The sequence below is a fragment of the Pipistrellus kuhlii genome, unplaced genomic scaffold (genome assembly GCF_014108245.1).
Source record: "Pipistrellus kuhlii isolate mPipKuh1 unplaced genomic scaffold, mPipKuh1.p scaffold_m20_p_1, whole genome shotgun sequence".
Taxonomy (NCBI): Eukaryota; Metazoa; Chordata; class Mammalia; order Chiroptera; family Vespertilionidae; genus Pipistrellus; species Pipistrellus kuhlii.
This window is the reverse complement of record NW_023425404.1, coordinates 44,535,314-44,558,142: the sequence shown is the minus strand read 5'-3', so window position 1 is coordinate 44,558,142 and position 22,829 is coordinate 44,535,314. Positions and strand designations below refer to the sequence as shown.

Here is a 22,829-nt window from a genome sequence, read left to right as displayed (position 1 = left end):
AATAAAGATAGTAATAAAAGTTTTCCCCTAAATATAAAAGTAATGCTTACTGAATTATAGGTAATCCTGGGAAAAATAATCTTCTAACAAGATTTCTTATGTTTCCTTAGTGTATTTTGCTAGAAATAGAATTGCAGGTTCAAAGTTATGCATATTTTGCCCAACTGTTTTTGCAGGAAGACATATAAAGAGCATTCTTACTTGAACGGAGTATTTTCAGGATCTAGCATTGCTTTATTTCGAAGAATAGCTGGTCCAGCTCCTGCTGATAGGTCAGTTGGATATGTGTTGATGTAATTAGGGGGTGGACCTTCAAATTGATCCATTTTCTCTTGTAAGATGTGTTCCCAATTCTCCAAGTTTTTAATCACAGCAATACCTAATGGTGATGTTACAGGCAACTCTACAAAGTGATAGAATATATCATTTCATTTTGATAAAAAAATGTTGGTCGTCATCATTTTTATCAAACCTGAATTTATAGGCAAAACTTCTGAATATACTAGTATAAGTAGCTCTAAAAATGTTAATCTACAGTAATACCATTTAGATTTTTAAAAAATACTTTTTCTTTTTTTGAGAGAGAGGAAGAGAATGGGAAGAGAGAAACTTCAATGTGAGAGTGATACATCAATTGGCTGCTTCCTGCACACTCCTTACCAGGGATCAAGTCCACAACCTAGCTATGTGTCCTGATCCAAAATCGAACCAGTGACTTTTTGGTGCACAGGATGACTGAAGCTCAACCAACTGAGCCACACTGGTCAAGGTATCATTTGGATTCTTAATGCTTTCAACAAAGCAAAAGCCAGCTCTCTAAAATGAACCAAGGAAATGTCTAGTTTCTCCAGTCTAATTTTTTTGCTTTATATTTCAACCTTCTAGGAAGATAGCAATTCTTTCTATGTATTAAAACCATACACTGGAGTGTAAAATAAACAAGACCTCTTAAAGCTCCAATGTAGTATTTTTTTTTTTTTAGCACCAAATGCTCTTTCATATGGATTTCTAAGGATGGTAATTTGTTATATTTATGAACATTAATTTTCAAATTCCAGACTTACCAGAGAATTCCAATCCAGCAAAGGGAAAAAAATTCTTGACATTGTGAAGTATTAGCTTAACCATTGCCAAATGCAGAAGAACCCAGCTGTTCAAGGGGGACAAAAGAAAATTACCCTCAATTGTATTATCCTTATATTACACTTGAAATATCTGGAAATCACCACAGTCATATCAATCTAATAGCACATCAATAAATTACGTACTTTTCCCTCACTAAAAATGTTTGTGCTTGTGCTCTGTATATAAGCTACTATTTAAAAGTGGATGTGAAAGAAATACTGTATGTCTGGAAATTTACTTCAAAGGTACAGAATTCTTTACCTAAAAACATAAATCAGTTCTTGTATAAGTTCATGATAATGTTCCTTAAAATTAGTACTATAAAGATTTCCTATAAAAGAAAAGGCAATTTACCTATAGGAATTTGGGTCTTGATGCTCCTGTATTCGTGTGCCTGAAAAAAATTCATCACCATCATCTTCTTCTTCTTCTTCACTATGAATGCTTTCATCAGAATCATAAATAACACCACTATCAGATAAAGGGAGAAATGGCTGAAATAAAAGGTAAAGTTATTTTAAAACATATAATTGGGTTATCTTTGTCCTAACTTAACATTGGGAGGAGGGACAATGGGGGATGTATTCCCTCTTGCGTATTTACAGCAAGGTGACCACAGTGTTAACATATATAAAGAGGGAAATATTAATAAAGGGTGATGAGCTGATAAAAGCAAAATGCCAAAGAACAAGTGATGCACCCAACATGATAGTGATGGGACTGTAATGGACCTAGTCCCCATAAGGATTCTGAGCCCCTGAGACAATTCCTCTGCTTGGAGAACCAGAGATGTGTCATGGGCCTGCTAACGTAACAGGTGAAATGCGCAGTCTTTCTGTCACCACCTTGTTTGAGCCTGCTATCCCAGGGCCTTTAGGCTAATAGCTCCTCTTTAGACAAGCTAATCATTAGAGAAATTCTGCTGGAGGCTTGAGATTTTACAAAAATAGCCCCTCCCATTTTCCCTTCCCTTGACATAAAAGAAAACTGAACTCTCTACTTTCTTAAGGAGGATTTGAGGATTGGCACCTTCTTTTTTTTTTTTTCCTGAATAAGGATTTTTTGTTTTTAAAATAATCAATCTTATTTTACATAAATCATGATAACTTCAAATATTCAAATAGTATCACTGTTCAATTTTTTAAATAATTTTTAAATCTTTATTATAGCATATATAGAATAAAGATTATCTATTTTACACATACAATTAATTGATTTTTTAACAAATATATACACTTATGTAACCACTACCCAAGTCAAAATATAGAATATTTTCTTCAACCCCAAAGATTCCTATTGCTCTTTCTCAATTTTCCAACTCAACCCCAGCTTTAGAAAACCACCAATCTGCTTTCTGTCATAATAACTATTATTTTCTATTTTATTTCTGCTTATATATGTAATATTTTCTACCTTTTATTTTAGGTTTTCTTTAATATGTCTAGCTTATGGTAAGTCTTTTGATATCTGATTTTAACCTTTTTTTCCTAATATAAGAACTCAAAACTATAAAATTTCCTGTAACCACTGCTTTATTTGCATTCCATAAAATTTGGTACATTGCTTTTCATTTTTATTCTGTACAAAATATTTTCTCATTTGGATTGGCAACTTCTTGATCAATAAATCTTTCCTTACTCTAAACTTTGACATTTTGAGTTTTGATCTTTGGACTTGTAACAATGAAACCCCTAAATTTCCCTGTAACCACTGCTTCATTTGCATTCCATAAACTTCGTTACATTGCTTTTCATTTTTATTTTGTACAAAATACTTTCTCATTTGGATGGACACCTTCTTGGTCAATAACCTTATGTTACTCTATATTCTGACATTCTGAGTATCCTCTTTGGACTGATAACAATAAAACCCCTAAATATCTCCTGCTCTAGTTCTATGCTAACCAGGGAAACAATGACAACCAGATGAAGGGAACCTAAGTATCTGGTTTATACCTAAATCCCATAGAGTGTGTCTCATCCACATCTAGTATCTAATCATTCTAACATATCCAATGCTCAATGAATGAATATCCAGTTTCTGGACGTGAGAGATTACATGTCTAAGCTATGGTGGTTCAGTCCAGAAGCTGTCCCTCAGTCCTACGTGATGCACTGACAAGAGTTCATAAAACAGACACACTAAAAAACTGCATTCCTCACGTCCCTTACCTTGGCAACAAAATAATCCCACATACTAAGTTCAGGAGGAATAAATTTTTCTTTGTAAGATGGTCTTTCTGCAGGCACTGGTGGTGGAGTAGCATCTTTTACAGGCCTTCCAGGGACCAGCATTCGCATGTTAAATCTCCTCCGGTGTTTATCTATGTCTTCAGGCGGAACAGAAGGTGCTGAATAAAAAAGAGGAAAAAAGCAAGCATTTATTTTCCATTATTGAGCCAGAAAGTTAACCTTTCTTTTCACCCCACTTTTGCCATGTTTTTAGTTCAGACTACATTACCTACTTGTATCTAAAGAGTTTAGTGCTCCTAAAGTCTCCTAGTCCCAGCCATCAGTGTTCTAGCCATCAGAGCAGAGATGAGGACAGAGCAGAGAGAATATCCTGGTCCTAACTGGTTTGGCTCAGTGAATAGTATAAGGTCAGAGGGGCAAGAAATGGGAGTTGGAGACCAAGACATATTAAAGATGAGGTTTATTCCACACAAACAAGGGAAATCATTACTGAGGAGGTAGAGAAATCAGGATTAGAGGAGGGAGATGAGAAGAAGAAGGAACCCAATTGGGCTGACTTGCAGACGGAGAGAGAAAAGCAACACGTGGAGCAGTGAAGACACCTTTTTGAGGGGAAGAATGGGAAGGGGTGGGCCCCAGGGCACTTGGCATGCTCTGATAGTTCAATGTCTTGGGGATGTCCCAGTGGCAGACGCAAATTATGTCATACTCCGCCCACTAGTTGGGGGGAGGGAGGATCTATCATTCCAGGTTTTTGGTAATATTAAAAAAAATTGAGAGTCTGGGCAAGGTCAGGGAGTGAAAGTCTGTTTTCCATAGCTACTTCCTGCTGAGAGGGTGCATCTTTAGGGGGCGTCTACACAGGGTCTCAAGGATTCTGGTGCTAGGTTCTGAATTCAGGGCCAGACAGATCTCTCCCACCTTCTGGTTGTTGAATGCCTGCATTCTCTTCTGCAAAAAAACTAGTGAAACAGCACATAAGACAGAGGCCAAAGAGTAAAATTAAAGGGATAGATATCCATGGGCCTAATGATGGGAGGAGCCATGGGGTAAGTGAGTGAAAAACGGGGGGTATTTTCCGTGCTGGACAAGGGGTGCAGCAGCATAATTTCCCCAAGGGACTGGTTGGTTAAGTCTTCAGAGTGATCCTGTTGAGTCACTTGGGAGGTAAGAGCTGGTCCTGAGGCCTCTACCCACCCTGTCAGGGTGTCTACCATGGTAAGCAGATATTTGGTCTTCTTGTGGGGAGGCATATGGGTGAAGTCCACCTCCAGTCCTGCTCTGAGAGGTGTCCCCTATTTGATGGGTAGAAAGGTTGGGGCGCGTTCCTCCCCGGTATGAAACAGCTGCACATGTGGTGCAGGAGGAGCAGGCACTCGTGACTGCCTCTCACAGTGAGGGCGAGGTGAAGAGGGGTTTGAGGAGCCTCCAAAGAGCCAGTGGTCCAATGTGCAATGACTGGTAGACCCGTTGGGCAATGGTCCCTACCTGAGCCTGGGGAAGGGCGATCTTGTTATGTATGAAGATCCATCCCTCAGGACCAAAAGAGCCTCCCCATTGAAGGAGTTTATTTTTTTCTTCCTCTGTATACTGAGGGATAATGGAGGGAAGGGAAAGGAACAGGATCGGGGCTGGGGACCCTTCACCCTGAGTTAAGACTCTGGCCACTCTGTCTGCTCGGCCATTTCCCTACATAACCATGGAGGAGTCAGTCCGATGGCCTCGGCAGTGCACGATGGCTATCTGGGAGGGAAGCTGTAAAGTATCAAGTAAGTGGGTTATGAGTCTAGCATTGATAATAGGTGAGCATTTAGTGGAGAGAAAGCCCCTCTCCCTCCAAATAACCATGTGGTAATGGGCTATCAGAAAGGAATATCTGGAGTCTGTATATATGTTTACCCTCCTCCCTTTGGCCAGATGCAGGGCCCTGGTCAGTGCAATGAGCTCAGCCTTTTGAGAGGTGGTACCCTCTGGGGCTCTAGGCACGAGCTTCCACCCACAGAGTTAAGTCAGGATTACAGAGAGGAATCTGAGAGTCCCACCAGAGGTTGAGTGAGGGCCTTGACAACCTCGGGGCAGGAGGGCATTGCCACAAGTTGGGTGGAGGCAGTGGGAAGGAGAGTGGCCGAGTTCAGGGCTGGGGACTGAGTTAGGGAGATGTCAGGACTCTTGAGGAACAGGAGATGTGAAGTTCCTGCATGCGAGAGGGAGCAAGGAGAGAAGGATCGGTATGATAGAAGATCCTGTGGTCTATGGGTGGAGAAGACCTGTAAGGGTTGCTGGAGGCAGATCTTCTGGGCCTCCTTGGTGAGAGCAGCAGCTGCAGCTAAAGCCCAGAGGCAGGGCTGCCATCCCCAAACCGTGGGATCAAGCTGTCTAGACAGGCAGGCTACAGGGGTGGATTGGCCCTAGAGCTGGGTGATGATCCCCATAGCTATTCCTTGTCTTCCATCAGTAAATAGTTGGAAAGGCTTAGAGACGAGAGATGAGAGATGAGAAAGACAGAGAGAGAGAGAAAGAGAGAGAGAGAGAGAGAGAGAGAGAGAGAGAGAGAGAGAGAGAGAGAGAGAGAGAGATGCCAGAAGGGTATACCAGAGTTTAGAAAAAGCCTGGTGAACTAGGGAGGATGAGGAGAGGGGGCCTACTGGTGTTTCTTTAGCAGCCTAGTATAGTGGGTCCTTTTACAATTCTTGTCAACAGTTAAATTTAGAACTTCTTTCTTTCAACATACCTTCCATTATATATTTCTGAACATATCTAGCAATTAATGTTTCAGTATTGTATGCTATTTAAAATATTTAGAAAAGGCAGGGGGAGGAGGGAACAGGTCCTGTAGCCTGTTTCCAGGCCTCTTAACTGCTTGAATTTTAAAACTGCCACTTTTCCCTAGAGATAAAGATCTAAGTTTCTGATAAGCCTGTGCCAGCAAGAAAGTTGTTTTCTAGGAAGAGTGGAGTCAGGGAGAGGGCAGGGTGAGAAGGCATTGAGACCACAGCAGTTTTCAGAACATTAAAGGGAAGTTGGGGGCAATCAGGCTGGCAGGGGAGCAGTTAGGCATCAATAAGGCTGGCAGGAGAGTGGTTAGGGATGATCAGGCTGGCAGGCAGAAGTGGATGGGGCAATCGGGAAGGCAGGCAGTTAAGCATTTGGGAGCCAGCAGTCCTGGACTGTGAGAGGGATCGGGCCTAAATGGGCAGTTGGACATCTCTCCGGGGTCCCAGATTGGAGAGGGTGCAAGCTGGGCTGAGGGATACACACCCCCATGCACGAATTTCGTGTACTGGGCCTGTAGTAAATTTATAATCCCTCACCACTCTGGCTTCGTGTGTTCCTCCTTAGGCGACCTAACAATATACATATATAGTGAAATGATAAAATCCATTCATTCTGGATGGTAACTCACTATTACCTGTTCTCTCTCTCTCTTAATCCTTACACAGGATATTTTTTCCATTATTTTTGGAGAGAGTGGAAAGGATGGAGGAGGGGAGGAAAGAGAGAGGGAGGAAGTGAGAGAAGGAAGGAGGAAGGGTCAGGGTGGGGGACGTCAATTGGTTGCTTCCTGCACATGCCTTGACTGGGGCCAGAGATTGAACCTGCAACCCACGTATGTGTCCTTGACTGGGAATAGAGTGCACAGGCCAAAAGCTCTCACTACTTAGCAACACCAGCGGGGGGCCACTATTATCTTTTAAGAGGACTAAACAATAGTAGGGAACCCAGGTTCCCTACTTTTATTCTTATTCACATAGCACCTAGAATGGATCTTCTGAAAACCTAGATTCTGTCAATCCTATGCTTAAAAACCTCTAGTAGTTTCCTATCTTTCTTAGAAAAACAACTAAAGTCCATACAATGATCCATGAAACCCTAATGACCTTGCCCCAGCTACTGACCTTACTTTATCTCTAAACATTCCTCCACCCTCACCCCTTGACAGCAATTCTGGCTTTCTTTATAGTTCCTAGAAAAGGCTAAATCTAGTTCTATCTCATAAACTTTGTCCTCGCTGCTCCATCTTCCTAGAATGCTCAGCATGGTGTGATTACTAACTTCTCTAAATATGAATGCATACTCAGAGGAACTACTCCATAAGATTGCTCAAATGCTACCTAATCAGAAATGTGCCTTCTGACTACCCTAACTAAAATGTCCTTATCCCTATCCCCTCATCACTCTCCATTTACTCTGTTTTATTTTTATCAGCGTTCTTATCAGACCTGAGATATTTATTTGTTAATTTTACCTCCACTAGATGTAAGTTTCATGAAGGTAAGGGAATTGTCTGTTTTGTTCACTCTATACCTCCAGATTCTTGAACACTGCCTGCCAGATAGTAGGTGTTAAATGAATGTAAATATGAATGCAAAGTCAGAGGTTTTAAGTGTGGATAACTTGGTGGTCAATGAATTACCATAAAAAATAACAGAAAATTCAGGAAATAATTTTGGGGGAAATCTTTAAGTTTAAGGTAGACTACAACTAGGTAGAAAGATAAAGAGTCACTACATATAATGGGAGTAGAAGCAATTGGAGTGGATGAGATCTCCCTTACCTTGACTTACAGAGCAACCTATTTATTTAAATCTACCTTGGGCACTAAGGACACAGGTTAGAACCTGTGGCATTTAAACTGCCACTGATTGCTCATCTGTAATATGACCATTTCTAAGATGAATTAAGATGATTTTTATGTTTCGGCACCAAGATAGAAACCTTTCCCATGGCATTCGTCTACATCTCACCATATCCTACCGTTTTAAAAAGTGAGATGAAATGTATTCTAGACCATGAGGAAACACACACACACACGGAATAAATCAGGTGAATGAGTGGAACTCATAACCCAAGTATGTGTCTTTGACTGGAAATCAAACCCAAGACCTTCAGTGAAGGGCTAATGCTCTAACCACTTAACACTGACCAGAGTGAAAAAAAAAAAAAATTAAATATCCTTTCTCTAAAAACTATCCCCCCCTCTCCCGCCCCCCATGGCTTCATTCCTTAACACTGTCTCCTCACTTACCTTTACCTTTCCTCTCCTTCTTTTTTATCATCCTTAAATTTGTCCTGCTATCCAAAAATTTTCCTTGTACATTTCTTATTCTGATATGAGTTTAGTTATTTACTATCATAACAACAGTGATTAAACTTCAACAATCACTAATTTTCAAAATAGAATTCTTAAAGTGCTAAAATAATCTTTTACTTTAACAATGGTAATTATTTATATTTACATATATTAATCTTACCTGAAATACTTTCTGATTGTCTTCGAGGCTTCACAATAAGTCTTACACCCCCTCCAAAAACAGCAGCCCACATGCGATTATTTAATGGGTGGGCTGCAAGTCGAAACAATTCATTGGAGGAATTTGTGGCAAGAGCATGTATCAACAAACTTAAGTAAACAGCAACAACAGCTTCACACAACAGAATGTTCAGTTTTGGCTGGTCTTCATCTTGTGCTGAACTCAAGAGATTAATAAGTGAGCTCACACCTGAAGGGATATATAATATCATAAAAAGTGTATCAGCATAAAGCTCAAGAAGGAAAAAATTCTAAATTTGCAATTTAACTATAATTATGGAACTATATTATATGAAATACATCTATACATATAAAAAAGTAATATGCTAATTGTCCGTTACAGAGTCCCAGTAATGACCAATTTGCATATTGACAGACCAGCAGGAGGCCGTACAAGCAGCCGGAACCAAGTTCCCAGGGGTCTGAGGAGAGTGCCTGACTAGAGCCCGGACTGCAAAGAAGGAAGGGGAAGTGGCCACGGGGAGCTCTTCCAATCCCCCTGCGGGAACAGAGGGACACCCTACTCCAGTCCCCGCACTCCCAGAGGGACAGGGAGGCTGACTGGATGGGGAGAAGACCCAGCCTTGGGGGAAGCTGTGGCCCACACCCTCTGCAAAGCTTCCATAGCTACAGTCCCAGGAAACAATCATGCCCTCCGCCCCTAATCAGCACCTGCTACCTGCGAAGGTACCCAAGAGCTTAAAAATAGCAATCCATTCCCATTTAGACATCACTTACTTGAAACATTTCTAGGTTTATTAGCTCAGAACCTCTCATGTCAACCCAGTGAGGTAGATGGAGAAGAGATTACAATTCCCATGGTATATGTGTATGTATTCAGAAATGAAGCTCAGAGAGGAAAAGTATCAAGCCCAGTGGTTCTCAAGGTGCAGGACATGCCCCAAGGTGGGGGGAGCAATTTGATTTTAAGTGAGGGCAATTCTAAAATGAGTTAACAGTGAATCTTTTGCATTTATTATTGTTCTAAGGGGCCTCATCTACAGCATATCCTATATAAGAAAAGGTTAATATGCAAACAACTGAATGATGGAATGACCGGTCACTGTGATGCACACTGACCACCATGGGGCAGACACTCAATACAGGAGCTGCCCCCTGGTGGTCAGTGTGTTCCCACAGGAGAGCACAGCTCAGCCAGAAGCTGGGCTCACAGCTGGCGAGCAAAGTGGCAGTGGTGGGAGTCTCTTCTGCCTCCGTAGCAATGCTAAGGATGTTCAACTGGCAGCTTAGGCCCACTAAGCCATCAGCTGGACATCCCCCCCATGGCTCCCAGACTGCAAGAGGGCGCAGGCCAGGCTGAGGGACCCCCTGGAAGTGCACAAATTTCGTGCTCTGGGCCACTAGTATTTCCATAATTTGAACAACAAAATAATGATAGAAATGGCTTATAACCTATAAAACAAAATAAGATTACATTATTCTATACTGTATAAGAAATGAGCAAGTAAATAACTTAAAAGGGTAGAAGGGAAAGTTCTTCCTTACCAAACCATTTCAGTATAATTTCAAGTAGAAGAAATGACAGAATTATAAAATCACCATCTTATAACCCCACAGTAATATCTGATTCAGCAAAAAATCATCATAAATGCTAGAATGAGTGGGTAAAAGTATGATATTTTACAGTCTTAAACTGTCTCTTTAAAAAATACTTATTCACTGCAAAGGGAAAAAAGTAACTTAACAAAGGAGAAACCTGGAAGAAGCCATCTCACCAAGAGATCAAGGGCATGCCGAAACCGGTTTGGCTCAGTGGTAGAGCATTGGTCTGCGGACTGAAAGGTCCCAGGTTCGATTCCAGTCAAGGGCATGTACATTGGTTGAGTGCACATCCCCGCTAGGGGGTGTGCAAGAGGCAGCTGGTCAATGTTTCTCATCAATGTTTCTAGCTCTCTATCCCTCTCCCTTCCTCTCTGTAAAAAAATCAATAAAATATATTTAATTTAAAAAAAAAAAGATCAAGGGCAGTAATTCCAGTAATGGGACCTACTGGCATTGTATACTCCTTATTATTTTGCACTGAGAAAGGCACAATATCTCTTTCGTGGTATCCCTGCCAAAATTACATAACATGAATCTAATATTAAGAAAATATTTTTAAAAATTGAGGAGCATTCTAAAAAGATAATTGACTAGTTCTTTTCAAAAGTGTCAAAGAAAAAATGAGGAACTACACCATATAAAAGAAAAAAATGAGGAACTACTCCATATTAGAGGAAACTCATGAGAAATTACAACTAAAATGTTACATGGACATTTAGTGGGACAAAAAGTGAAATGTGAAAAAAAAAATCTATAGGTTATAGTATTGCATCAATGTTAAGATGCTGAATTTGATAATTGTGCAAATGTTATAGGCTGTTAGACATGAGCAGAGCAAGGACGAAGAGCCTGGTACAGAAACTCACCAGGGCAGAAAGCCCTGGGTGTCTAGCAAGGGGCACAACTGGGAAAACAAGAACCTCACCCCAGAATGACCTCTCCTCCCCTAGTATATGACTGGTCATGTGGTTTGGACCCCCAATCTTTCATATTACTGGTCATGTGGTTTGAAGCCCTTGACCTTTTCCTCCTTAAAGATAACATCTAGTTGCATTTCAACTCCAGGCCCAAAAAAGCACAAAAATCACATAAGTAAAGCTATGGCTGCCTCAGGACCAGCTACCTTAACTAATGACCTCTACCCTGGCACCAGTGGAGACCATGACCCTGAAAGAGCACACCTGGAAAAGCTGATGAGTATTCTATTAAGACCCTTGTGTGAGACCTCCCTTAAGATTTCCATCAGCAATAGAGATAAATGCCATTGGGAAAAAGGACCCCGTGCACACTCTAAGAGTCCCCTTGAGACTTGCAACTAGGGGAGCAATGGGCAGTTGCAGCTCATCCCAGGCTAACCCCCTGAGCCTGTCTCCAGTGAGCCAAAAAAGCCCAGTCTAGGCTCTCCTGTTGCTTCTTCTATGCCTTCCTTGTCTCGCTGTCCTAAATGTGTTTTTGCTTTGGCCAATAAATTCTTGCTTGCTTTGCTGCACTTTGTCTCTTGATTGAAATATTTCCTTCAAGAAGACAAGAACTGAGGTCTTGTTGTTTCACCGGTAACACTAGGATTATGCAAGAAAATGTCTGTTTTTAGGATTGATAAATTTAGATTTAAAAGGGTATTATATTTGCAACTTACAAATATTTCAGAAAAATATATATATATAAAATATACACACACAAAGTGAGTGACTAGAAAAAGAGAAGGAATGAATGATAAAGCAGTATGGTATAATATTAACATTTGGGGAATTATTTGTGAAGGTTAGAGAGAAATCCTTTGTATTATTTTCGTAATTTTTTATAAAATCTGAAATTATTTCAATATAAAGCTAAAACAACAACAGTGTTTCTACAAACTTATGTAAAAATGTATTTTAAATATACACTTTGAGTTTGTCACCTCATTCTCCTGCCACTCTTCGCAATGATCATTAACATGTAAACTCAGAGTTATAAAGCAAATAGAGAAAAAATTAAATGACATGGCAAACCAGAAAAGGCTATTAAGATAGTGAGGAAGGTTTGAAATGTGGAGAATGAGAGCTAACTGGAGAGAAAAAAAAGGACCGGCAGATAGCATGGTATATATGCTACAAAATGATCACTCCTGTCCTAATACATAAACATATTCTTGAGAACAATTGTATTCTCTCTAATATATCTGTGAGAACACCTTTGTGATTATTGCCCTCTATGCCTCTAATTCAGAATTTCCAAGGATATGGAAGATAATGTGGCTCACCCTTATGAAAGATGTAAAACTTGCTTTTGATGCTGGTCAACAGAGCTATTTTTGAAGCCTCAACTTCTGGAGTATTTAGACATTACAGTACTTCAGTACTTACTCCATGGCAAAAAATATCATCAAAAACAAAAAAATCACCAAATCCACACACACACAAAACAACATTCAGGAAACCAGTTGGTAGCTTTTTTTAAAAGAATTGCCAAATAGATTTTTAAAAAAGAAGGAAAACACTGAAATTCTCACCAGGCCACTGAGCAGGGGAAGAATTTGGTGTTGCATGCTCTTCAATGCTTTCTGTCCTTAGTCTTCGACGATCACTTAACAGAAGTCCTTGATATGCCATTCCTGTAAACTGATTTCCTTCCGTTTGACTGCCAAAGTAAACATAAGGGTCCAATTATTTATCATCCTATTAGAGATAATAAGCAATTTCACTTTATACATATTTATTTTAGATAACTATAATTTAAAAATTCTTAAACTCCATTCACTGTCCTAGTAAGAATTTATTTTAGAAAGTTCTTAAAATTAGTTACAAATATTTATTGATTTTTTTAAAACAAAATACCAAATTTTACTATGTTGGGCAGATGACAATCTTTTACAGATGTCCCTAATACTTTAATATATTTTCTCTACTCATTCATTTTTATTTTTATAAAAGTTTGAGGTAAGGAGACTGCTGTTGGTAGTCTCCTTACCTCAAATGTAGGATATATTAGAAAGTTTCAGGGTACTATTCTGGTGCATTTCTTAGCTCTGCAAGGTTGTGATAGCTTAACCATGAATTAAAATATGAACTAAAATCTGAAGAATCATATTTTAGAAATACCTAATTCTAAAGCCAAAATGTGCCTAAATATTTACTTCCCTCATCTTTGTAGAGTTGAAGAAAATATCAATACAAAAGCAAAAGTAAAGCTGACACTCTTGAGAGTTAATCATAGCTTAATCATAGAAAATGCACACTTAAAAAAATTACATGAATTTTCATTTGGTGCCATTTTAACCAGGGATTCATAACAAGCAAATTGTCTTGAGCATTAAAATGACCACAGTCAACTAAATAAATTTTTTTTCTAATTTACATTTTTAAGTTGTTGGAATACTTAGGCCTCCTAAGGCTAAAATCAAACAGGCCATTTTGAGAGAGTAATTCCTAATGCAAATCAAATCTTTCCATAAAAGGCTGCTGAATTTATAAGAAAAAAAATCTAGACATTGTTTAATATGAATTTAATGTAATCTTATGTAGAGTTCAAGCTTTTCATTTATTAATATAATTTATTTATATTTGGGTCACCTTTCCAAGTGATTCAATTTCTTACTACCTACACAGTCCTAGTCATTAAAATGCAAAGTACACACTGATGAAGGCAACTTAACATTTTAAAAAATTCAAACCATTATAGAATTTCTAATCGGTGTCACTTTCAAAGACTTTCATATTATATGTAAATTAGCAAATAAAATTGATTTTAACAATTCAATGTTAGGAATGTACCTTTTCATATTTCAAAAGTACTTCCTCTTTCTGGTTTAAATCAACTACATAAACAGAAGTTAATCCAGTGCTAAAAGAAGAATTTCCTAAGGAAAAAAATTAGAAAACTTAATTTTATAAATTATTTTGGATAGTGAACATTTCTTTCCTTGAAACAAAAAGATGGTGATGCCCTAACCGGTTTGGCTCAGTGGATAGAGCGTCAGCCTGTGAACTCAAGGGTCACAGGTTCGATTCCAGTCAAGGGCATGTACCCTGTTTGCGGGCACATATCCAGTAGGGAGTGTGCAGGAGGCAGCTAATCCATGTTTCTACCTCTCTATCCCTCTCCCTTCCTCTCTGTAAAAAGTCAATAAGATGTATTAAAAAAAAAAAAGATGGTGATGATAATTTCTATTTACTATTTGTCATTTTCTATATGTCTCTATTGTTACTAAATGACAACTAAACAGATGTGTGTTTTTTTCATTCTCTCTCATTTATGGGAGTAAACATGGCAGTCATATTGAGGATTTTTCAGTCCCTAGGAAATAGAACCTTAATATAATTCTGGAACAGTTTAATATTTTTGCTGTATTAATACTATTTTCAGTGTTGTTTTTTTTACCTGTAGCTATGACTGTCACATAATGCTTGGTAAATTGATGCAGAAAGTGATGCTGCTAATGAATGAAGTGTATGCACCTAAAACCAAAACAGTCACAATTACATTTTGTACTAACATTTCTACACAATAGTAATATCTTAATAATCAGAAAATACCCAGGAAACTAGCAATATCATAAGACTAGATCCTCCTATATAAGACTACTAACTGTACTTTAAAACTTCTATAAGATTCACCCAACTTTATATGCATGTCCACAACAAAGCTAATTAATTCAGCTTGCTAACAATTAGCTTAAAATGTAATATGCCAAAAAATCAGAATCAAAATAAGTACAGACTTTTCAGAGCTTTTATTTAAGCTTGCCTTGTGAGATTCTCCTTGATGAAAATAAAGACTTGTTCTTATCAATAAGTATGAATTAAATGTTTAGAAAATATATCAATCACTCTGTGAAAGGGCTGATTTTCCAGAAGCAAATAATTTAGAAAGTTTAAAAATTATCAACATAATATAAAAACCACATTCTAAAATGCCATGTTGAAATAACATCTTCAGACTTATAAAATATTAAAATTTTGAAGAGACTTCAGAAATAGTTTAATACTCTTATAACTAGACTTTATATGTATTCATGCATTTCTATATGTCCATATTAACCTAAGAAATAATTTACATAATCTCTGCTAGAATACTGACATGTATTCATTTATGCTATAGATTAGAAGTCTATAAAAGGTTGATGTGACCAGTAAAATCTTGGGTCCTTTCAGAAATCAAATACACCTTTCAAACAAGATAAATAAAAAATAAAAATGTTGAGGACCTGAAGTGGCACTGGCCACTGGAACTGGAGAAATCACAGCACAGATAAACTCAGACTCACACAGTGGAAGTCTGACAACTCTCCAGAGCCTCCAAGTTCTCTAGAGCAGTGTTTTTCAACCTTTTTTGGGCAAAGGCACACTTGTTTCATGAAAAAAATCACGAGGCACACCACCATTAGAAAATGTTAAAAAATTTAACTCTGTGCCTATATTGACTATATATAAAGTAATTCTCTTGAATAGGAATCAAATAAACACAAAGAAAGTATTTTATAATTACTTTATTATGAAATATTAAGTAAACAAAATAGTGAAAAATTATAAAATTCTTGTCTTGTCTGCACCTACGGCACACCAGGCAACATCTCGTGTGCCGCGGAACAGCGGTTGAAAAACGCTGCCCTAGAGTTTCTTAAAATCTATATATTTTTTAAGTTTTTAAAAATAAGGGATGGATTTAATTTTGTGTAATAACTCTGCCAAAACTCCGATTACCTCTAAATACTGCAGAGCAAACAAAATCATTAGGGAAATAGTTACAAGAAATCTTTCTCTCAAACTATTTCTGATTAATCATGGTTCTCTCAAAATACTTCTTTGAATTTGAATTTTCATAACATGTTGGTTCATTTAAGGGGAATGGAGGATCTAAAGGAATGTTAAGTGGCAAGAATACTATCTAGAGCACATGTGTCAAACACAAGGCCCGCGGGCCAAATCTGTCCCGCCAGGCCTTGCAATGTGGCCCGCACCGCGCTGTCATCACTGCACTCCGCTGCGTTTCCATCACAATGACAGTTTATGACTGTTCAGTAAACCATTTGGCCCGCGATTTAGGCTGGATTTTAGATTTTGGCCCCTTCTCTGATTGAGTTCGACACCCCTAATAGAGAATTAATTTTATTATCAAAAGAGTATTTGCCTGTCTTAAAGGAAGACACCTTCTCCAGAAGTAAGAAGAATACTTAATATTAAATTACATTCACTGGACAAATAGTCTTTTTCTTTTAAAATCTTTATTGTTGAAAATATTATGTATGTCTCCCTTTTTCTCCCATTGACCCCTTCTGGCCCTGCCCTTGTCAAAGGCCTTTATCACCCTATTGTCTCTTGAACCTATCAGAAGTAAATAGGTAGCACATAAGAGCACTTTAAAATATTTCCTCTGAGTTCAAATTGTAAGACAAGTATAACATATTTACCTTCTCAGTGTGTACAATATCAAATGATCATAAAATTTATATTACCTTCACATCTCCAATACTGGGATGAGGTGGTGTTTTCATCTGAGCAATAGTATAAAGTATATCATGGATGTGATTATTTAAGTACAATACAGGATTAGCTATGACTGTTTTTGTTGATGCAATACTTGCTGAAAGCAGAGGTAGGGTGGTAGGTAATGGTAGTGGAGACTGGAGCTGCTTCACTGTAGTTTCCTGTGGGCAACAGATTATTTTTTCAAAGTAGTTAGAGGAGAAAAAAACAATTTATAGTTACCTGATAAAAATATTGGTGATTAATATTGGAATATAAGAAGTATAAGCATGTATCTGTTGTCCAGTCTACAAAAATTTACTGAGTACACATTATGTACCAGGTACTATGTTAGATACAGAAGATAAAGATGAGTATGACATAGATGTCATTTAAGTCTTTTAAGTCTACTCCTAATTCCCAAAACTTTAGTCTAAAAAGATCCATGTAGATAATAAATATCTGCCTCCCATAGAGGAATTGAACATATTTATATTAACTAGAAAAAGGAGCTTTATGGCTATAACTGGAAGAACTACTGAAATTATTAAAATAACCAAGATTGAAAACAAATCTTATTTCATACCTGCTGTGATTCTTGTAGCAAAAATTTGAGTTCCATCCTTACTGAGGCCAGACCACCACCTTGGGCCCCATGAAGGCTACAGTAACTAAGAAACACTCTCAGGAGATCTTGGTTTTTCTGCAACCACAATTTTCGTCTTTCAGCATGCTCTCGTTTGGCCTGCAATCTTCGTCTTTCTATTTGGTGACGCTCATAGGGATCAATATCTGGTTTGTCTACCATTTCTTCCTGATCCAGGAGATCACTTTCTACTTTAGAATATATTCTACTGGCATATTCTTTAATAACTGTTTCATGATTACATATCTCATGCAAGGCAGCAATTTCCTTTTCAAGCCAGTTATAGAGTTGAAATCTGAGTTTTCCTCCATCTACTTCATAACCTGTAGCCAGTGTTCTCAGTTCAGTCATAAGGATCTTTAAACAAGCTCTGAATTTTAATTGTTCAGCAATCACATCAACTTCAGTATCACCTTCAGGACAATCCTCTTCATGAGGAGTCAGTAACATATTAGGGTCTAACGCTTTCTGATCTTCTTTTCTATCTTTTCCCTTAACATCTTTACTTTTCATTACTAAACCAACTGCATCTTCTTCCTCTTCTTCTAAGGCACTATCATGATCTTCACCCCAATCAAGAGTAAGAGGTTCCTCACCAACTTTTACTACTGGTTGACTCCAATCAAATTGTGATGAAGTCACATTTGACCAATCAATGCCAGAACTGCTTTTGCCACCACTCAGAGTTTTTGATTCTGAAGGTATGTCAATCATTTTCTTAGAAATAGAATCAGGTTGATCTTTTTTTGTAGATAAAGCAGGTATTTTGGTAACTTTGGGAATTTTGGAGAGTACCTCCAAGGCTAAAACAGGACATCCAACTTTAAAATGAGCATTTGCAGTGGTAAAAAATAATTTTCTTTCTATGAGGTTAATTTTATCAACAAAGTTTTTCTCAGTTTTGAGACCTACGGTTGCCAAAGATCCTTCAGGAGAGGCAAGGTTTCTTCGAATTATCAAAGGATGAGTTCGAAGGTAGTTGTAGAAACTAAACACCACTGGATTACAAGATTTGATGATAACTATAGAAATCAAGCAGATACAATTACAAAGTACTAGATTAATTTGTATTTATATTAAAAGGAATAAAATATGTCAGCATTTCCTCAAAATAAATATTAACCTAGGATAAGTTAAACTATGGTACATCCACATAATCAATAAAACTACACAGCTGAAATGAAAATAATTTCCCTATGTGTTGCTATGAGTTATGTCCAGGATATTCTACATAAATAAATGTACAAAAAGCAAAACATTGTAAACTACCTTTTATCTGAGAAAGTGGAGAAGCCATATGAACACACACACATGCATGCACTTAATACTTTTTAAACAGAAGGAAAACACACACACAAAATTGCTTAATTGGTTCTCTAAAAGGGGAAGGAAGAAAGGATTGAGAGGTTAGGAAAGCAGCAGCTAGATTTCTCTAAAAATACCTTGGCTTTATATATTTTATTTTAAAACCATGTCAATATCCTATATAATAAAAGGCTAATATCCAAATAGACCAAATGGAATAATGAAATAACCAGGTCGCTATGACATGTGCTGACCACCAGGGTGTGTGTGCAGAACATGGAGGACATCAGTAGAAGGCGGCAGAGCACAGAACATGGAGGGCATCAGCCACGATGGGATGGTAGAGCAGGTGAGCAGGGGTACAAACCAAGGTGGGGGCCAATTGTTGTCATCAGGGTGAGCCTCTGGTGGCTACTGAAAATTCTTTGCTCCTGTGCACCACAATCCCATCCAGCACTCACTCCTGCTGCTGGTGCTGGCCCCAATCACACCCACTGCCAGTGCCAGCCCCGCTTGCACCCACTGCCGCTGCCCAGTGCTGGACCTGATCACCCCTCAGGGCTTCTCCACCTCCCCCTGCTCCTGAGGGGTAATCAGGGCCAGCAGCTGCCTCTTGCATTCGCTGATGGCACTGACCCCGCTCACACCCGCTCCTGGCACCAGCTCCAACTGCTCCAAACTGTCAGCAGGTGCAAGCAGGGCCAGCCCCATAGCACATGAGAGTGGCAGGAGTGGGGCTGCTGACAGACAAGGGACCGGGGGCTGTGGCAGGAGGGGCAGGTGGGGGCCCAGAATATGGGCCAAGATCTGCCCTTTGCCCACTGCAGTCTTGCAGCCCACAGTTCCTTTCAAGGTGCATGAATTCGTGCACTGGGCCCCTAGTTTTATATAACACTATAAACCCGATGCACGAAGATTCGTGCAAGAATAGGCCTTCCTTCCCCTGGCTGCTGGCATGCAGCAGGCTCGCTCCAGCAGCCTGTGCAGCTGCAGCAGCGATGGCAAGCCCTGCATATTCAGTGCTGCTTCCTCTTCACCCTCCTTCTCCAGAGAGTTCCTTTGCTGGCACTCCCGGAAGGCACGGAGGGTAAAAGGTGGAGGGAGCGAGGCAGGTGAGGAGGATTGCAGAGGGTGGGTGCGCTAGTGCATTTCACTTTCCCATTGTGAAAGTGGGATGCAACTGGCCCACTTCCTCATCCTCTTCCTCCTCCACCATCTGCCTCCTGCCCACCACCCTCCCTCCACGCCCATCACCCCTACCCCTCTTGATTTGGTGAGATAGAGAGGAGGGAGATCTGATAATTTGGGTTACTGTGTAGGTGGCCTTTTTCATTTATTCAAGAGAAAGCTGAGCCATCTGCCACAGCCATTACCATTGCTCCTTGGCAGCCCAAGGCTTCCAGGGTGTGCTAACTGTGCACCGAGTGAGCTCCTGCGAGCGTCCAGACCCATGGGGCTGCTCTAATGCTAGAGTTTTATTTAACAGAACAGCGGGGCAGGGGCGGGGTAGAGGGAGATGCCAGACACCGGGAGCTATGACCTTAGGCACCAGAGGGTTGCCTCTGAGGCTGGACCACAGGGAGGCTGCAAGGATGGTTGACAGGTGTGTAGCACAGCAGGGAGGCCCTGAGGAGGCATGCTGCTCAGAGACCAGGAGCAGCCAGGGGTGGGGCCACCACCATCTTTGTTGGGTTAATTTGCATACTCACTCCTGATTGGCTGTGGGCGTCATGAAATGATGGTGAATGTACATATTTCTCTTTTATTAATAAGATTAAATGAAAATCAATTCTTAAAAAAATTCACACAAAAACAAAACTAGAGAAATGATTTTGAGTATCAAGTTGGTAGCATCAATCACACTGAGAGGAACTATAAGGTGAGTTTAAAACAAGTAATTTAACCATACATACTTAGTAGTACAGATCATAAAAACAAAAACAAAAAACAAAAAAAATGAAAAAGCTTTAACTGTTCTCAGTAATGTTACTATGAAAATTATTTACATAATCATTCTAAAACTATAACATGCATATTAACTAGCAGATAATTATATTAATGCCATTAGAATCTAAGCTTTTTATTATAAGACACAAATTTTAAATCCAAAGGGGAAAAAAACACTATAATCCATATTTCAATTTGAAATTTCAGTATGAACTCATGAATTCTTAGGGAAAATAATTTCCTAACTCTCTTCATTGAAATGGTGTAGAAATGATGCCCAAATCAATAGCAATGGGAATGCCTGTGCTCAGGATGTGGTCTCTACATATAATTCCACTAGAGGCCCAATACATGAAATTCATGCACGGGGGTTAGGGGGGGGGGGGAGTGTGTGTGTGTAAGAACATGTCCCTCAGCCCAATCTGCACCCTCTCCCATCAGGGACCCTTAGGGGGATGTTTGACTGCCAGCAGTCAGATACCCTTCTTGAAATGTGGGACTGATGGCTCCTAACTGCTCACTTGCCTGCCTGTCTGATCGCCCCTAACTGCCTCTGCCTGCCTGCATGATTGCCCCTAATTGCCCTCCCCTGCTGACTTGGTCTCACCCCCAACTGCCCCTGCCTGCCTGATCTCGCCCCCAATTGCCCTCCCTTGTCAGGCTGATCTTGCCTCCAAATGCCTACCCCTGCAGGCCTGATCTTGCCCCCAACTTCCCTTCTCTGCCAGCCAATTTGGTTCTGATTAATTGGTTCCTATGCTGGTCAGCATCAAAAGCTCCGCCTCCTAGGCAGCCATGGCTCCTCATACTTGATGCAGATATAGTTCTGATTGGTTGGTTTCTATGCCAGTCAATGTGTCTGGGTCTATCAACAGGGCCCGATCAAAAAGGCGGGACTGATCAGCAACCCCGGTGGAGGCCTGGAGAGAAATAAAGGCACAGCTGCTGGCCAAACTGGAAGAAAAAGAGAGAAGCAAGTGCTGATCAAAAGCTGCCACAGAAACAACAGATCAGTCCCTGCTTCTCTCTTCAGGCCTCTCTCTGGCCCTGAATCACAGGCCCCCTTAACAGTTAGTGCTGGGACACCATGCCTGCAGTGGAAGCAGTCATTACTGGGTTGTGACTGCAGGACTGACTTCTGCTTGCTCAAGCCCCGGTTGTTACCGGTTGTTATGACCCAGGGTTTTTATATTAGAATGATAGACTCAATTACAAACAGTAAGTGACTAATCCTTTAGCACACAAAAAATTGTGATAATTTCTCAATGTTGAAAAGAAAATCTGGTAACAATGAGTTTTCTGTTGTTATTGGTTTTGTTTTTTTTTATTTAAGTGAACACTAGCTCAGAAACTGTTTTCTTTTAAAAAGAAAAAGAGAAACTTATAAAATATCCTACCTTGATGATGATCATCCTCCTTTGGTGTTTGTTCCAATAACGTGTCCAAGGCTCGGGTATAATCTTTCATTACCCAATAGGCAAGACTACGCAGGAAAGGATCAGGATGTAATCTTTTGCAATCGAATCCTGAGCCATCCTTTTGGCAACCTAAAACCTTCTGATTTAGGATGGATATGTAAGTGGATGAAGTTTCAAATTCAGATTCATATAAACGGGCAATAACCATGGCCAGTTGAATATCTTCCATTTTTTCAAGACACACCTGTAAATGTTAATATTAAGAAATATTTATTTAATGATAATTACCTATATCCCAACAATATCCTTAAATTATCGACCACTTATATTTCACATTGGAAGGAGGGAGACCTGAGATTGAAGGACAGTTAAATGATTGCCCGATAGAAGATAAAATAGCAAGAAGAGTAAGAAATCTTAACTTAGTAGCTTTCAGCCTAAAAAAAACGCCACTTATAAAATAAGCATAAAACAGCCCTAGACAGTTGCTCAGTGGTTAGAGCACTGACCTACAGACTGATGGTTTACAGTTTCAACTATGGTCAAGGGCATGTACCGTGATTGTAGGCTAAATCCACAGCACCAGTTGGGGAGCATATGGGAGACAACTAATCAATATGTCTCTCTTACATCTATGCTTCCCTCTCCCTGTCTCTCCCTGCTTCCTCTATAAAAATCAGTGAAAAAAATATCCTCAGGTTAAGATTAACAAACAAATAACACACACACAAAAGTATAAAAGTATAAAACAAAGTATACCAACATCACCTCAGACTTGGATCAATTTAAATTAGTAACATTTATTTTTAAATTAAATGCTTATTATGACATTTGAATTTATACACATCAGTTCTTAACTTCCAAATGTATTTCCATCCT

The 22,829-nt window shown here is 39.3% G+C and overlaps 1 protein-coding gene across 4 annotated transcripts in view; it reads right to left on the bottom strand.

Annotated features, from left to right (window-relative positions):
• DMXL2 (Dmx like 2) overlaps nucleotides 1–22,829 on the bottom strand; it is a 140,772-nt gene that overhangs the window by 15,471 nt on the left and 102,472 nt on the right. For 3 of the 4 annotated variants that reach the window (XM_036442016.2, XM_036442035.2, XM_045582484.1), the window contains 10 exons: nucleotides 21,930–22,194; nucleotides 17,221–18,302; nucleotides 16,625–16,816; nucleotides 14,551–14,627; nucleotides 12,683–12,810; nucleotides 8,570–8,818; nucleotides 3,297–3,475; nucleotides 1,480–1,619; nucleotides 1,065–1,150; nucleotides 202–403 (listed from right to left, as the gene is read on the bottom strand). In XM_036442016.2, the coding sequence (XP_036297909.1) occupies nucleotides 202–403; nucleotides 1,065–1,150; nucleotides 1,480–1,619; nucleotides 3,297–3,475; nucleotides 8,570–8,818; nucleotides 12,683–12,810; nucleotides 14,551–14,627; nucleotides 16,625–16,816; nucleotides 17,221–18,302; nucleotides 21,930–22,194 (2,600 nt within the window). The remainder of the gene's footprint in view (nucleotides 1–201; nucleotides 404–1,064; nucleotides 1,151–1,479; nucleotides 1,620–3,296; nucleotides 3,476–8,569; nucleotides 8,819–12,682; nucleotides 12,811–14,550; nucleotides 14,628–16,624; nucleotides 16,817–17,220; nucleotides 18,303–21,929; nucleotides 22,195–22,829) is intronic. The other variant, XM_036442045.2, reaches the window with a different exon arrangement.